Source organism: Echinops telfairi, unplaced genomic scaffold (genome assembly GCF_000313985.2).
Source record: "Echinops telfairi isolate 266 unplaced genomic scaffold, ASM31398v2 ScPeMD7_70;HRSCAF=299, whole genome shotgun sequence".
In the NCBI taxonomy this organism is placed as follows: Eukaryota; Metazoa; Chordata; class Mammalia; order Afrosoricida; family Tenrecidae; genus Echinops; species Echinops telfairi.
In genome coordinates this window covers 31,605,854-31,621,975 of record NW_022103968.1, presented here as the reverse complement: position 1 = coordinate 31,621,975, position 16,122 = coordinate 31,605,854, and the positions used below count along the sequence as shown (strand labels likewise).

At 49.8% G+C, this 16,122-nt stretch overlaps 1 protein-coding gene across 1 annotated transcript in view; it reads right to left on the bottom strand.

Moving 5' to 3' along the window:
- The window catches only part of SLIT1 (slit guidance ligand 1), a 212,069-nt gene that overhangs the window by 176,982 nt on the left and 18,965 nt on the right, over positions 1 to 16,122 (bottom strand). The window contains exons 2-3 of the mRNA XM_013004184.2: positions 2,619 to 2,690; positions 1,393 to 1,464 (exon numbers count right to left, since the gene is read on the bottom strand). Of these exons, the coding sequence (XP_012859638.1) occupies positions 1,393 to 1,464; positions 2,619 to 2,690 (144 nt within the window). The remainder of the gene's footprint in view (positions 1 to 1,392; positions 1,465 to 2,618; positions 2,691 to 16,122) is intronic.

The following is a 16,122-nucleotide window of genomic DNA, read 5'->3' as shown; positions in this document are numbered from 1 at the left end:
AGGTGGGAGGGTGGCCAAGAGATGGGCCCTCACAAAGGTGGCATGCCATTTTTAACATGCACCCACAGGTAGAGAGGAGTCACCCCCACGCCCTAAGAATCCCGGCCCGGTGTGAAACTGCGGGTGACCCATTCCTGGAGAGGGAACAGGGAGAAGACAGGGGGCACAGAGTCTGCGGCGGCAGCAATAACAACAGCAAGCAGTTGTCACCGGGTCCACCCCAACGACGCGTGGTGACCCCATGCCGCATCAGAGTCCAGCTGTGTCCCTCGGGGTTCTCAACAGCCGAGTCTCCGGGAGCCGACCCCAGGCTTTCCTCTGAGGGCTCTTGGTGGGCTTGAGTCCCCACCTTTTGGTACACGGCCAAGAGCATTAACCATCTGCACCTCCGGGGACTCTGTGGTGTGACACAGGAGACACTCCAAACAGAGGACCCTGACAAGCGCTGGGTGGCAGCAGCGGGCATGACAAAGGCCACCACCATCAGTCATGCCCAGGCCCCTAACCTCTGCCCACCAGAGCTGGAGTAAAAATGAGTCACGTCCAAGCCAGCCCCCCACGGCGAAGTCATTTTGTTCTAAGTCATTTGAAGGAAATCAAGCCCAGGATGAAACATCTCTTCTCGCCGTGAGCTCCTTCTCTCTCTCTCTCTCTCTCTCTCTCTCTCTGTCTCTCTGTCTCTCTCTGTCTCTCTCTCCATCTTGGAGGCAGAAAGATGGCCTTGGTTCTTGTCGGGGTTGCAGGAAGCCACCAGACAGCATCGTATTTGTCTTTCTTGAATTCCTTCTCTTCTTTTCCTAGCAGGGAGCCCTGATACTACAGTGACTCGTGTTGGGCTGCTCACAGCCAAGGTCAGTGATTCAAACCCACCAGCCGCTCCTCAGGGAAAGGCATGCGCTGTCTGTGCTCCTGAGGACAGACGGTCTCAGAAACCCTGCGTTGGCTGGCTGGGAGTGGGAATCAACTCGATTGATTGGCAGGGAGTCTGCTTTCTTTTGGCTTTTGTTGTTCTTCTACAAAAAATGGAAAAGGAGGACGTCTGTCATCATCGTTCAAAGCTCAGGCTCTGGAGGCAATAGGATCCGGTTTTAACCCCCTCTGCCAAGTAGCCACTGCAAGTGGTTTAACCTCTATGAGGCTCCATTTCTCATCTGCAAAATACCACTTAGCCCAGTGTGGTTTTTCAGGATTCGATGAGATACGATGGGGCAAAGGGCTTCTCATGGTGCCTGGCATCGAGTAAGGCAATCATGATAGTTACAGACTCTTTGCAAGAAATCAGATCAACACAGGAGGGGAGTCCTCGCCTGTGCACACAGCCCTCGTTCCTGCCAGAGGCTCTGTCCCACAGCACCAGACACACACACCCCGCCATGCCCCACCGCGACTTACAGTCTCTCCAGCTCCTTCATGTCATCGAAAGCCCCCCGCTCCACCACTCCAATCTGGTTCTCCATCAGCTGCCTGCAGAAAGAAGACAGGGTGTTGGGCTGGCACTGCTAGAGAGAGCTGGCCTGGGGGGAGCAGAGGAGCAGACATCATTCTAGGGCCCCAGTGGTTGGGGATAAAGCCAGGGAAGAAGGATCCACACAGACTCCTGTGCGCCAGTTTGAAAGGACATCTCCTCATCACCTTGCTGGTTCCCAGCACCAGCTCCTCAGCACCCAGCCTTGACAGCAAAATGCTCTTGAGGGACCAGGACTCCCTCAAGACCTCCCTCAGCCCAAATGCCAGGGAGAAGGGGCACTAAAGTTCCCGGCTGTCGCTCCCAAGGCATGCCCCAGGTGGCTTGCACGCAGGTGCAGGCAGCATCGGCCAGCTGAGGGTGAGGGTGCATGAGCCTTGTCCAGCCCAGTAGGCTTACATCCAAGGGGCAGAGCTAGGAGACATGGGTCAGGAGTGGCAGAGGAAAACAGATGTCGACAGGGCAGAGCCCACCCATGCAGCAAATCCACTCTGACATCAGCGAGCACACCCTTTCTGCCCGTACCCCCCACCCTTCACCTGCACCCGTCTGCCTCGGAAACAAGTGGGGCGTCACATCACCCCAACAGGCTCCAGAGGACCCTGCGTCTCTTCACAGCCAGTGAGGCCTAAACCCAAGTGCCAGCGGCTGCTGAGAAGTGAGCGGGGAGGGACTCTGTAATTGTCAATGTTAAACTTCCTGACGAGGCAGGTGCTACAGGTGGCTCCTTCGAAACCCCAGCAGTCAAGACCAACGGAACTGTGCCCATCACCCTTTATCTCAGCCTCTCTCAGACACCTGAGGAGAATCAACTTTGTCCTCCACTGCCCCACCCGGCTCCCTCCCAAGCCAGGGGGGCTCTCGCCTTACTATTGAGTCTTTCTGAGGTCCCAGTTCAAAAGAACTATGAAGACCCCATGATTCCTAGGGGCTACCTGGGCTAACTTTGGCCCCAGGAGCTAGTCAATGAGCCCTGGATCAGGACTCACCAAACCCCTGCCCCACTCCCCCACTACGTGTGCTTAGGTCTGACTCCACTGATGGCCCTGGAACCCAGGAAGCCCACACTCCCCACGCAGGGCTCTGCCTAGGACCCAAGAAGGTAGATAGAGTAAAAGAGAGGTTACGGGCCTGGAAAGCACCCAGTACTCACAGCACCCGCAGCTGCTTGAGCCCCACGAAGTCATTCTTGTGGATTCGAGTGATGTTGTTGCCATTGAGCTCGCTGATGGAGGAAGAAGAGAAGGGTGTAGTGAGATGACCAGGATGGCTCCAGGCCAAGGACTTAGCTTCAGGGTCCCTCTGCAGCCGACCTAAGCCAGCAAGGCTGGAAACCTTCCAGACAAGCCCTAGAACCCCCAGGTCTCCTGGCAGCCACCAACATGGATGCTTGGGGCCTGGGACTCATTGGTGGGAGTGACATGGATTCCGCCTGAAAGAACTCAGCCGAGTTTGAAAAGGAGCCACTGAGAGAGGCTGTTTCAGTGGAAGCCACTTGGAACTGTGTCTACTTTGTAGTGTTAGCAGGAAGCTTAAACCAGTGAAGAAAGTCAAGACCGTGGCCTGAGATTGAAAAGGCTCCCTGTGACACCCATGACATCATCTGGGTGGATCTGGAGCCGAGAGCTGCCTATTTTCTGAGCAGGAGAAAGCAAAGAGGGCCCTACAACTGAAGAAGGCTGAGAAAGTGGGACTCGTGCTGAACCTCAAAAGACCGTGAAAATCTGCACAGTGAGAGGGACAGGGCAGACAATCCAAGGAAGGCCAGTGGGGCTGGAATATCCAAGGAGGGAGGGATAGACTGGGTCTGACGTCATGGGAGGAAGGGCTGGGGGAAGGGGTTCAAGCAAAAGAGAAGTAGAGCCAGTGAAGGGTCCAAGCCGGAGCCTGTCATGGGGCCTGTCCTTCAGGAGTGGGCAGGAGGGCAGGGCCGAGGAAGGGAGGATGTGGTGCCAGGGTTCACAGCTGCTGGGGCTCGTCCCCTCCCACAACCAGAAGCCCTCTGGTCCTTCCGTTCTCCTTCTCTCTTCCAAGATCACGGCTGCTTCTTTTTCAAATGCACTGCCACCGAGTTGATTCCCTGAGGTGCTGTGGCAGTTACATACCCTGATGTCAACTTGAGACTATGAAGAGTCAAGGGGTGGAGTCTGGCCTGTCGATCAGGTCACAGCTTGATGACCTTGTTTGGAGGCGCTACAGAGATCAATAGCTCACTGAAGGCCAGACCCACTCTCTCTGCAAGACATCCCTATTGACAAGCCACATAGTGCTATGCTGATGGAGCCAGAGCTCTGGAGCTGGAGGAGCCACGTGGAGACCCACTGACAGCACTGAGATGCTTCCACCACCACTGGATCCACAAGACTTCCCACCCACGGGCCTGTGATCTTCCTGCATTCAGCGTTATTGCATGTGTTGTGTAAAGTCTGAAGAGGAATTTATAGACTATTATTGGCATATGGGATAATATCAGACTTATGGACTTGATCTGGACTGGGCTGGGTTGCTTTCTTAATATGCAATTACTCTTTGATAGAAAGCTCTTTCTTATACACAAATGAGTGTCTCTGAATTTGTTTCTCAAGTCAACCCTGACTAACACAGGTACCTTGGGCACGGACTTCTCTTTAGAAGCCATCTGGTACCACGTCCCAGCCCTACCCACTCAGAGAAGGCAGCCCCTGCTAAGCCACGGCTCTTCACAAGGACCTCACTCAGTCTCACACAAGGCAGCCCACTCGATGAGTCAGGGACTTGACTTCTTCCAAAGTTCTCCCACTGAAGCCACAGCAAATGGAATCTCCCAGGTCCAGCTCCATCCCCAGCTGTTCACCTCCGGCATCCACTCTGTCTCCATGGAAGCTCCAAGTTCACACCAAGCCACTACCTCCTCTTTCTCACCACTGTGTGCTGTACAACAATCTACCCCCATCCCAACACGCAAGCACACACACGCACACACACACACACACACACACACACCACACGAACCTGCAGCCCAGTCTTCTCATAACAATCAGAACCTGGAATGTACGAAGTATGAATCTAGGAAAACTGGAAGTTGTCAAAAATCGAAATGGAACACATGAAGATCGATAGTCTAGGCCTTTGTGAGCTGCAATAGACTGGTTTGGGCCATTTGGAATCCGAAATCATCTGATTAACTATGCCAGGAATAAGAGTTTCACGAGGCATGGCACCACTTTCATCATCAAAGACGATATTTCAAGAGCTGTCTTGAAGTGCAATGCTGTCTATGATACAATAATCACTGTTTCACATACAAGGAAATAAGTCGGTACAGTTACTATTCAAATAGACAGTGAGAGGCTAAATATAAGCACCAACCACTAGAGCTAGTGTTGAAGAAACTGAAGAATTCTACCTATGTCCTCAGTCTGAAATAGATTAAACAGGCAATCCAGGTGCATTGCTAAGAGCTGGCGATTAGAATGCAAAAGCTAGAAACCAAAAGGAAAGAACAGTGGCTGGTTAGGGTGGCCTGGGTGACAGAAAAGAAGCTGAAGGCCACGTGATGTAATCTTGCAAGACCAATGACCTCTTCATCGAAAATACCTTTTCAACAACACACAGACTTTTCCAGATGGAATACGCAGAAATTAAACTGACTACATCGGTGGGAAGAGACATGGAGATGTTCAATATCAGCAGCGAAAACCAGGCCAAGGGCCAACTGTGTAACAGACTATCAATTGCTCATAGGTGAGTCCAGGTTGAAACTGAAGAAAATTAAAACAAGTCCACAAGAGCCAAAATGTGACCTTGAGTACATCCTACCTGAATTTTGAGACCATCTTAAGGACACTGAACACTAATGACATAAGCTCTGATGAGCGGTGGGATAACATCAAGAACATCATCCATGAAGAAATCATCAGGTCATTAAAAAGACGGGAAAGAAAGAAAATCTCAAAGTGGTGTCAGAAGAGACTCCGAAACTTGCTCCTAATCACAGAGTAGTGACGACAAATGGGGAAAATGAGGAAGTTAAAGAGCCAAATGGACAACTTCAAAGGGTCGTTCCAGAGAACCAGGTAAGATAGTAATACAGACACCTAGAAAACCAGAAAGGGAGAATGCGCTCAGCATATCTTAAACTGAAAGACCTCAAGAAAAAATGCAAAGCCTGGAGTTTCAATACCAAAAGATTCTGTGGGCAAAATATGGAATGATGCAGGAAGCACCTAAAGAAGATGGGAAATAGACACAGAGTGCTCTCACTGTACTGGCTGACATTCCAAAAAGAACTGGTTGGTTATATGTATTAAATTCCAACAAAAAGAAGAGGAGGAGGAGGAGGAACTGGTGGACAGTCCACCATTTTAAGAGGTAGCAAAGGAGCAAGAACCAATGGTACTGAAGGGAGGTGTCCAAGCTGCACTGAAAGCATTAGATACAACCAAGGCTCTGCTCTACTTTAAATCTTACCTCAGTACGAGAACAGTTTGTTCTAATAATGTGACACTGTATGATACTCACCTTCCTTACATAATCTCTGAATACAAAATTGGTTCCAGAGCAAAGGTGGTAAAGAAAGCTGATGGTGCCTGGCTATTAAAAGATATAGCATCTGGGGCCTTAAAGTCATGTAAATAAACAAGTGGCCATCTATCAGGGAGCAACAAAGCCCATATGGAAGAAGCACACCACCTTGTGTGATCAGGAGGTGTTGACGGGAAAAGGTATCAGAAGTTCAAAAACAAGCAATCAGATTGATGTGAAGGAGCGTGGACAAAGTGGAGACCCAAAACCCACCTGTAAGATAACTGGACAGTCCCTCACAGAAGGGATGATAAACCCAGGTGCAGTATAGCATTGATGAAACACATAACTATCCTCCAGTTCTTGAATATTTCCTCCCCTTACTATTATGGTTTTGTTTATCTCTTGTTAGACCTATATGTTCATTTGTATAATTAAGACCATTTGATGCATGAAAGCCAAGATAGATAACCCTTCAGAAACAATAACAAGAGTAATGATTCCCTGAGGGTACGGGAAGTGGGGCAGGGAGCTGATAGCAATGATGACTACATAACCCCATTCGAAGGGAATGAATAACAGAATTGCAGGTAAATGGATACATTGGATGGTGTAATATACAGCAATATATATACAATATAATAATATATATTATAATAATAAGAGTTCCTGGGGGATAGGGTGGGGGTGAGCGGGGATAACCAGGAGATGATATCAAAGTTCAAGAAGAAAGACAATGTTTTAAACTGATGGTGATAGCAATTGTGCAATTTCCCTTGATCTAATTGAATTATGGACTGACATGATATCTGAAAGAGCTCCCAATAAAATGATTTTTTTAAATCCTAAATAATCAGGCCCCCATCTCAGGAATGTTAATGAATAAACAAAATCTAGAGTTTTAAACAAGAAAAAGCCCCAGGAATTGATAGAACACCAATTGAAGTGCTTCAACAAGATGACGAAGCCCCAGAGACACTCATTCGTCTATGCCAGAAAATTTGGAAGTCAGCTACTGGGACAACTGACTGAAAAAGACCCATATTTGTACCCATTACAAAGAAAGGTGACCCAACAGATTGCGCAAATTATAGAACTAATCATTAATATCACATGCAAATAAAATTTTGCTGAAGATCATCCAACAACAGTTTCAGCAGTACATTGACAGGGAGCTGCCAGAGGTTCAGGCTGGACTCAGGAGAGGACCTAGAACAAGGAACATCATTGCTGATGTCAGATGGATCTTGGCTCAAAGCAGAGAATACTAGAAAGATGTTTACTTGTGTGTTATTGACTATGCCAAAGCATTCGACTATGTGAACCATAAGAAGCTATAGACAACCTTGAAAATGGAGATTCCAGAACGCATGCTTGTGCTCATGTGGAACCTGTACATGGATCAAAAGGCAGTTGTGCAAACTGGTTTAAAATCAAGAAAGGTGTGTGTCAGGGTTGGATCCTCTTATCACACTTATTCAATCTATTTACTGAGCATGTAATCAGAGGCCGGGTTATATGAAGAAGACTTCGACATCAGGACTGGAGGAAGGCTTAATAACAGCCTGCAATATGCCAATGACACAACCTTGCTTGCTGAAATAAGGAGGAATTGAAGCACTTGCTGATGAAGATCCGGGATTGCAGCCTTCCGTGTGGATTACAGCTCACTACGAAGAAAACAAAAACCCTCACAACATGACCAGTAGCATCATGAGAAAAGACCAAGAATTCCATCTTGCTTAGATTCACGGTCAACACTCCTGGAAGCAGCTGTCAGGAGATCAAATGACACGTTGCCTGAGGTAAAAATGCAGCACAAGAACGCTGTGAGTGCTGAAAAGCAAGCATCTCACTTTGAAGACTACAAGGTGCCTAACACGAGCCACAGTGTTTTCACTCACCTCATGCGTGTGAAAGTTGGGCACTGAATAAGGAAAACCGACAAAGAAGATTCATTTGAGTTACGGTGCTGGCAATGAATATTGAAGATTACCAAAAGAACAAACAAAACTGGCTTGGAAGAAGCCCAGTCAGGGTGCCGTGTAGAGGCCAGGACAGTGAGGTGTGGTCTCACCTACTTTGGCCATGTTGTCAGGAGAGGCCAGTCCTCGGAGAAGGACATCATGCTTGGTAAAACCGAGGGAAAGCCAAGAAGAGGATGATCCGTGATTCCACGGTTGGCACCGTGGGTGTAACCATGAGCTACAACAGAGGCACAGTGATGAAGCTGGCCCAGGACCAGGCGCTGTTTCATTCTGTTGCGCAGAGAGAGGGTCACTAAGGGTTGGGACCAACTTCAAAGGCAACTCGCAACAACATACTGTCTACAAAGCCCACTTCAAGGTCTGCACGTGTGAAGAAGAGTAAGACAGGAATGCTTTCCCTCTTTCTACAGCTTTCTAGCCTGTCTTTCTCCTCCCCTCCCCTACCCCCGCCACCCCAGTGCTTTTCCGTTGCCTGTTGAATGGCCATAAATTGCCCATCCGTTTACTGGCCCATTCCTCCACTGTGAGCACCGTTCATTTGCCAATAATCGTACATAAAGCTTGGTCAGCGTTTGGGAGGAGCACATGCCTTCAAATGGAATCACTTGGTCAAAGGGGATGAAAAATCCAATGGGCTTTACAGGAATTCACTCGCTCCTCCTTTGATCATCATTCCCAATTCACAGAGGGCAAAACTGAAGCGAAGACCATCTCTGAGCTTTGTCCGAACAAGGGAGGGCCTGCAGGGGGACTCGGGAAACCCTGAGATGGAATTCCCACTATGCAGGAAGTGTGGGGACACTCACAGGACCTCCTGACAACATCACGTTTGCACTGTGCTCTTCCCACTGCCAAGTCCCTGGGTAGGAAGAAGGGTTAACTGAAAAAGTGGGTAGTTCAAGTCCACCCACAGCACTTCAGAAGAAAGGCCTGGCATTCTGCTTCTAAGAAAACAGTCCCTGAAAACCCTAGTGGGCCCAGTCCTACTCTGTCACACATGGGCTCACCAGGAGGTGGCATCCACCCCACCACACCGGACTTTTCTTCTCACTGCTCCATCTCTGTGCAGCACAGCCCCAACTTGGGCACCTTTGGGAGTCGGTTCCTTCATCCGCAATCAGTGGACGTCAACTCCTGCACCTCAAATCCTACCCTGCACCCACCACCACCCAAGAAAAGCCCAGGACTGGCGGTGTGGCAGGTGGGGGTGGAGGAGACAATACTCACACAGCAAAGCAAAGCATGCTTCCTTCCTCCCAGGAGGCCCCGCTCCGGGCTTCCCAGCAAGAATGTCAATGGCAGCCAGGCCCACCCCTGCCTGCCCCATCCTCTCAACCTTGCTCCTCTGACCCCAGCGCTAAGTGCCTCCCCTCAGGGGAAGGCTGCCTGCAAGGCGGAACCCCTCCACACCCCACACCCCCACCACCACCAAGCCCCCAGTGTGGGGTTGCTGCAGGGGGCTCTTTCAGCACTTAGCTGAGAAACTGAGCTCCTCTGTGCCCACCCTCTCTCCCTCCAGGATCACGTTTCCTAGGCCAGCCACTTCTCAAACCCTCAGCCCTGGCTGCTGGAATGAGGGAGCAGGGTCAATTTTCCACGGGTGCCTGATTCCTCCAACAGGTGGCCCTTGGGTATTACCATGGAAACACACAGACACACCAGCAAACTGCCTGGGGACACTGGGGCAAGCTGCAGGGCCTTAGGACTGCTCCCGCCAGAGTGACCAAGTGGGCTGGGCCTTCCGGGAGAACCCCCAGCCCCCTTTCTTGGGGAGAGCCAGGATCTGCGCTCACCTAGGCTCCGTGAGGTTCTGGGGAGCAAAGCACACAGTCAGTACCCGTCCTTCCTGGACACCTAGTCTGTGCAGGCCCTGCACGCAGGCCCAAACATGCATCATCCTATTTCACCCTCACTGCAAACCATGAGATGGGTCATGTCCCCTCCATGCTGCTGCGGATCAGAAACGGAGGAGTGGATGGGTGAGGCAGCTTCCCCAGGGCACACAGCATTGGGGCCAGGATAAGCCTGGGTCTATGGGATTCCACGTTTGTCCTCCTTACATCATGGGGCCTCGGCTGCTGGACTCTGTCAAGTCCACCTTTCACCAGCCCCGCCGAGCCTAACTGGCCATGCCTCGGTCAGAGATGGGGCCTCTCTTACAGGCTGCAGGTCAGGAACACTTGCCCTGAGGCTCTGTAATAAGATCGCACATTCTCTGCCTGAGTAACAAATCAGGGACCCGACCCCCAGGCTGAGATCACTGTGTTCTTAGTTAAATAAGAGCTTGGGCTCTGGAGCCAGATTGCCCGGCTTCAAATTCCTGTTCCACCATTACTGGTGGTGTGACCTTGGGCACGTTGCTCAATGTCTTTGTGCTTCAGTTTCCCCATCTGTAAAGTGAGGGTCACGATAGGTTGAGGTGTAAATGATGCAATATCTGTGAAGGACCAAGAACAGTGCCTGGTCCGCGGCACATGTCCTCTACCTCAGAGTGGGGGTCTGGGTGGCACATGAGGCCAAGGGTACGGCTGCTAAAGGGAAGGATGGTGTTTGGAACCACTGCCCAGCTCATGGGAGAAAGACCTGGCATTCCACTCCCATGAAGACCACAGACATTCTGTGAGGCTCACCCTCCCAGCACAATCACCAAAGACAAAATGAGTGCATAAGCAAATGTGATGGAGAAAGCGGATGGTGCCCAGCTATCAAAAGATGCAGGTGTCTGGGGTCTTGAAGGCTTGAAGTTAAACCACCAGTCATCTAACAGAGAAGCAACAAGCCCATATGGAAGAAACACACCAGCCGGTGTGATCATGAGGTGTCTACGGGATCAGGTAACAGGCATCAGAAGACCCACAACAAACAAACATACTGTTGAGAATGTGAGGGGTTGGAGCAGAGACCCAAAACCCAGCTGTAGACAATGGGAATCCCCTCACAGAACGTCACAAGGAAGGGATGGGTCAATGAAACACACAATATTCCTCTGGTTCCTTGGGGCTTCCTCACCCCCCACTATCATGACCCCAGCGCTGCCTCTCACTTCAGACTAGACCGGAGCATGTACACAGGTACAGGCTCAAAACACATGGAATCCAGGAACAGAAATGGGAATAACTATACCAGAAGGGTATGGGAAAGGTGGGGAGAGGAGAGTAGGAAGGGGGAACCAATCACAATGATCGACACAGAACCACACACGCACCTCTCCAGGGGGACGAACAACAGAAACCATGGGGGAAGGGAGACATCGGTCGGTGTGAGATATGAAACTAATAACAATTTATATTTTATCAAGGGGTCATGAGGGCTGGGGGGGAAGGAGGATGGGAAAAAAGAGGAGCTAACACCAAAGGCTCAATAGAAAATATGTGTCTAGAAAAGAATGGTGGCAACATATGTACAAATATGCTTGATACAATTGATGGATGGGTTGTTAAGAGAGCTGTAAGAAACCCCAATAAAATGATCTTTCAATTGAAAAGAAAGACTACAGCCAAGAAAACCCTATGGACAGTGCTACTTTGTCCCGTGGGTCAGTCAAGGCCATGAAACCATCAGCACGGAGGCTGCGATGCTTTTGACTATCACGCTTGCTGTTGTTACTGCTGTTCGTCATAAGACCAGGGCTCCATCATCTGGCCCCAGACCCCACTAAGGCTGGCCCTGGACTGGCGAGTCCAAGCTGGGCAGGGAGGAACCCACAGCTCACGTCCCAGCAGGCCCAGGATGCTAGGGTGCGGGGAAGATGCCCTACAGCTGCTCTGTCTCTCCCCACAGCGATGTCTCCACACCCAGGTGGCTCCCCAGGGAGGGAAAATACTCCGGTGGCAAAGGGCCCTGACTTCCATCAGCGCCTGTGTGGTCCTGGCCTGAAAGACAACCCTCCTTGGTGAGAGACTTACAGCAAAATCCTCCAAAACCAAGTTCCCCAAGGAAAAAACAAACACACACAGGAAACACGCATTTGATAAACCCAAAGAAACCCTGGGATTTCGTGGGGCGCGGGGATAACCCGCCTGAGCCCTGTCCTGGAGGGGGCGTTGTCCTTGCACCTCACAAGCATTTCTTACCTGGAGCTCCAACCACTCGCCTTGTTCCCTTGGGGACTTCTGTGCCCTTGGGGACCAGAACATTCCCAGAGTGGTCCAAACTGGCAGCAGAAAGGGGACAGGGGGTGGGTCTCAGAACCCATCCCTACGGGCCTCCCTCCAACAATCAACACAGCCGCTCTCCATGTGGATGACACCGCCCTCCTGGGCTCCGGAACGGTGTCCTCTACTATTTGAATCTATTACCTGGCAAACCCACGGAGCTGGCTGTCTCCAGTCAGACAGGGAGAACTAAGGGAAGAGAGCATCTCCCCACCAGGCCTCACAGAGACAGGGGAAAGGGGACCCACACATGCCCACACCCCGACCTGCAGGCCGGTCCCTGCACGTCACCACCACACCCTACCCCACACCTCTGTCTTGGCACCGGGGACCCTGAAGAGCCACCTAACCCTGCATCTCTCTGGCTCCCTTCAACCTGTCCTACAAGGCCACAAGACACAAATGTGCCCAAGTCACTGCCTGCTCAGACACTTCGGTGGCACCTCATAATTGTTAGAATAAAATGAGTCTCTTCTAGCTGACTGATGGTCTGCCTTCTCTCTATCACGCTCCCCCATTCTGGTCCCACAAGCTAGTTCAAATCTGTCTCCTGTCACAGGGCCTTTGCACTGGCCACTCCCTGTACTTAGAATGTACTCCCCTTCTTCTCTGCCCAACTAGCTCCAACCTCTCTACCATGGCCCACAGAACACCCACCTTCTCCTCTTCCTCTGTCGCTCGATGTAGTGGCAGTTTTATATTAATTTGGAGAAGTGCTTGGCCTCATCTCCTGTGGGAGATCCTCAAGTCCTCGAGGGCACAGGCTTTGTTTCCTGTCATTTTCTTTTTTCATCCCTAAGGCATGGCACAGAACAAGATGTTTCGCCGAGTATTTCTTGTGTACGGTTGACTTGGCATTAAGATGGCCAACTTCGCAAGACCAAGAGGAAGATGTGAAATGTATAGCTCATGGTCTCTGTAACAGCTGCTTCCTTTGCCAGGAGACCAGAAGAACTAGATAGTGCCCGGCTACTATTACTGCATGTTTTGATCAAAGATTCTGTGGCAGTTACATAGTTTCATGGCCACTGGATAAATAAGGCTGTATCAAGTTGTAGGGGTGGGGTCTAGCCTGTCAATCAGGTCGCAGCCTGGTGATGCCTCCTTGTGAGCATGGCCTTCACATGAGGATTCTGGGAACTTCCTCTCTTTCTCCCTGGAAGCGTTCCACACTCTCTCTGCTCCACCTTCCTGTTGATGAGCCATGTGGAGCCACGCTGAGACCTGAGTGAGCCCGCAACGGCAGAGACCTGCGCCAGCCCTGTGATGCTTCCAATGCCATTGGATCCACAAGACTTTTCACCCACCAACCTGTGATCTTCCTGCATTCTGTATCACTGCGTGTGGCTGCTTGAGTCTGAAGAGAGATTTATGGACTAGTATTGGACTTATGGGCTAATAAAGGACTCACCGACTTGATCTGGACTGCACTGAGATGTTTTCCTTTTGTGGGGAAGGGGATGTTTTCTTAATATACAATTACTCTTGGATATAAAGCTCCCTCACTCATACATATATGAGTGGTCCTGGATTTGTTTCTCTAGTCAACCCAGACTAACAGAGTCTATAGGAGGATCATGATCAAAAGGGGAGAAATGCAGAACAGATTTCAAATTCTCGTGGAATCCAGACTTCTTAGACCCCCAAAAATGTGGATAATCTCCTGAAACGATTGTCCTGAGATCATCTTTAAACCTTAAACCAAAATTCCCTCTGAAGTCTTCCTGAAACCAGAGTTTAGCTTGACTAGAAAGGAATTCTTGCCTTGAACTTTGTGCTCTTTGACTACCTGTCTAAGGGATCTAATTGGCAACAGCAACGCAAAGAGTAGATGGGAAATTTGGGGGGGCAGTAAATTTATGTTAAAGCAGCAACTCAGAAAAGGGGGGTGAGAAGGATCACACAACTCAGAGGATGCAATCAATGTCACTGAATTGAGCATGTAGAAATTGTTGAATTGGTATGTGCTTTACTGCGTCTATGTTCAAGGACCTAGACAAAATAAATACAAGTGGTGTTTTTTTAACTGACATATTTCAAAGGGCATAGGATCAAATGGGTTTGTATGTTCCTCTTCCCTTCTCCCCTAATGACATCACACAAGAACTCCACAGGCAGAGAATGCTCCCAAGTTACCACCAAGCTCCACTTCTTCCCTTCCTTCCATTCTCCTAAGTGAGCCCAATGTTGTGGGTAACCAACACTGAGGGAAATATGACTGGGACTTTTTACCTAACTTATACAGAGGGAATCTGGAAAGCTAGCATTCCACGGTAGGAAAGCCACCACTTTGGAAAGTTAGAGATATAGTCCAAGTGCATTTTCCTGCATTAAATTTCATTTCCACAGATTTTCCCCTTACAGCTGTGCTGCCTTAAGTGAGCTCATGGCTGACTGTCTCCCTGTAGAAGCAGACATTCCTATTTGCTCTATCTCTTCCTGCCGCAGCATCCAACTCCTCATCCCTTCCCCCAATAGTGGATGGACACAGGGGGCCTTTATCCCCCGACCCTGGATTCAAATGCTTGCCATAAGCGTGAATTTTGGGGGCTTGGCTACATTAATGTTGTCAATAATTTTGCCTTGGCAGCATCAATGTATAGAAAATAACCTGTAGCTCTTTCGAATTTAATACATAAAACAAAAGGGGGAATTGTGGATACAAAAGGGCTTTCCCCCAAGTTGTCCTCCAAATATATGCCAAACCTAGTACACTGCTTGCACCACATGTTAAATGACTGTGCACTTGGAGGTCAACGCATGCTGCTTAGAGGTCAATCTCCCTGAGAGTTATCAGACATCTAGAGCAATCAGACGATAGTCTGTCCCACCCTAAGGAAGGCCCACTCCCTTCTGATAAGGTTAATTGCTTCCCTGAAGGAGAGCCCATAGACAAGGTTGAACCCACTCAAGGAGGACCAAGGTTAGGCTGCCATCTTGAGTCTAGGGTCCACCCATCTTGTCACATGTGCACCTCTAATCCCTCCCCTTCCTATTGCGTGTACACCCCTAGATCGTCCCCCTCCCATTGCTTGTATTGCCTACAGTACAACCCCTTTCTGTTAAGTATGTGATTACCTGTAATCAGGGGGCTTGCATGCTCCCTAAAGATATATAAGCCTTAGTTAGAAATATACATAGCCCCTTCTCCTCTTGTCTCCCACCTCCACATGGACCACCAAGAAGGGCTGAAATGAGCATGTCTGACTCCTTTATCTTCTCTCCTATCTCCTACGACTTTACTATGATCTTTATATATTATAACCCTGCAATTGCTCTTACAGACCCCCACTCCATGGTTGTCAGAGGCTGTTTACTCTAACACAGTTGTTTTCAACCTTCCTAAAGCCGTGACCCTTTAATACAGTTCCTCATGTGGTGGTGACCCCCCAACCATAAAATTATTTTCATTGCTACTTCATCACTGTCATTTTGCTACTGTTATGAATCGGGCAACCCCTGTGAATGGGTCGTTCGACCCTCAAAGGGGTTGAGGTCCACAGGTTGAGAACCACTGCAGGAATATGGTGCTTGTAAGACTCAAGCTACCAAACAAAGAACTGGGTCCTTGCAGCATTTTCAGTAGCAAAGAAGAGAGGGAAACTATCTCCCTCCAGCTCAGGGTCTCTCTGGGGCATCAAGAAACAGGGCAACAAGTGGCGCGTGAGCAGGTGCACCCGGGCCAGACGCTGCCTTCACTAGTTCACGAACAACACGGGCTCCAGGTGATTCTCACAGCTGCAGCACAAGTGGGGGTGGGGGAAGGTGTCATTACCACCACCCTACAGACAAAGACGCTGCGGGTCCATATGTTTAGTGGAAGAGTTGGGAGGACAGCCCAGCTCGTGCAGTGACTCCATCTAATAGGCCTAGTCCTGGGCTCAAATCCCAGCCCCATCTTTAGGTGTTCTGTGACCTCAGGCAAATCACCTCGTGTTGGGAGGTCCGCTTCCCCATTCAAATCCAGAGGCACAACATTATGGACCCACTAAAGGTACAAGGAACACAAGAG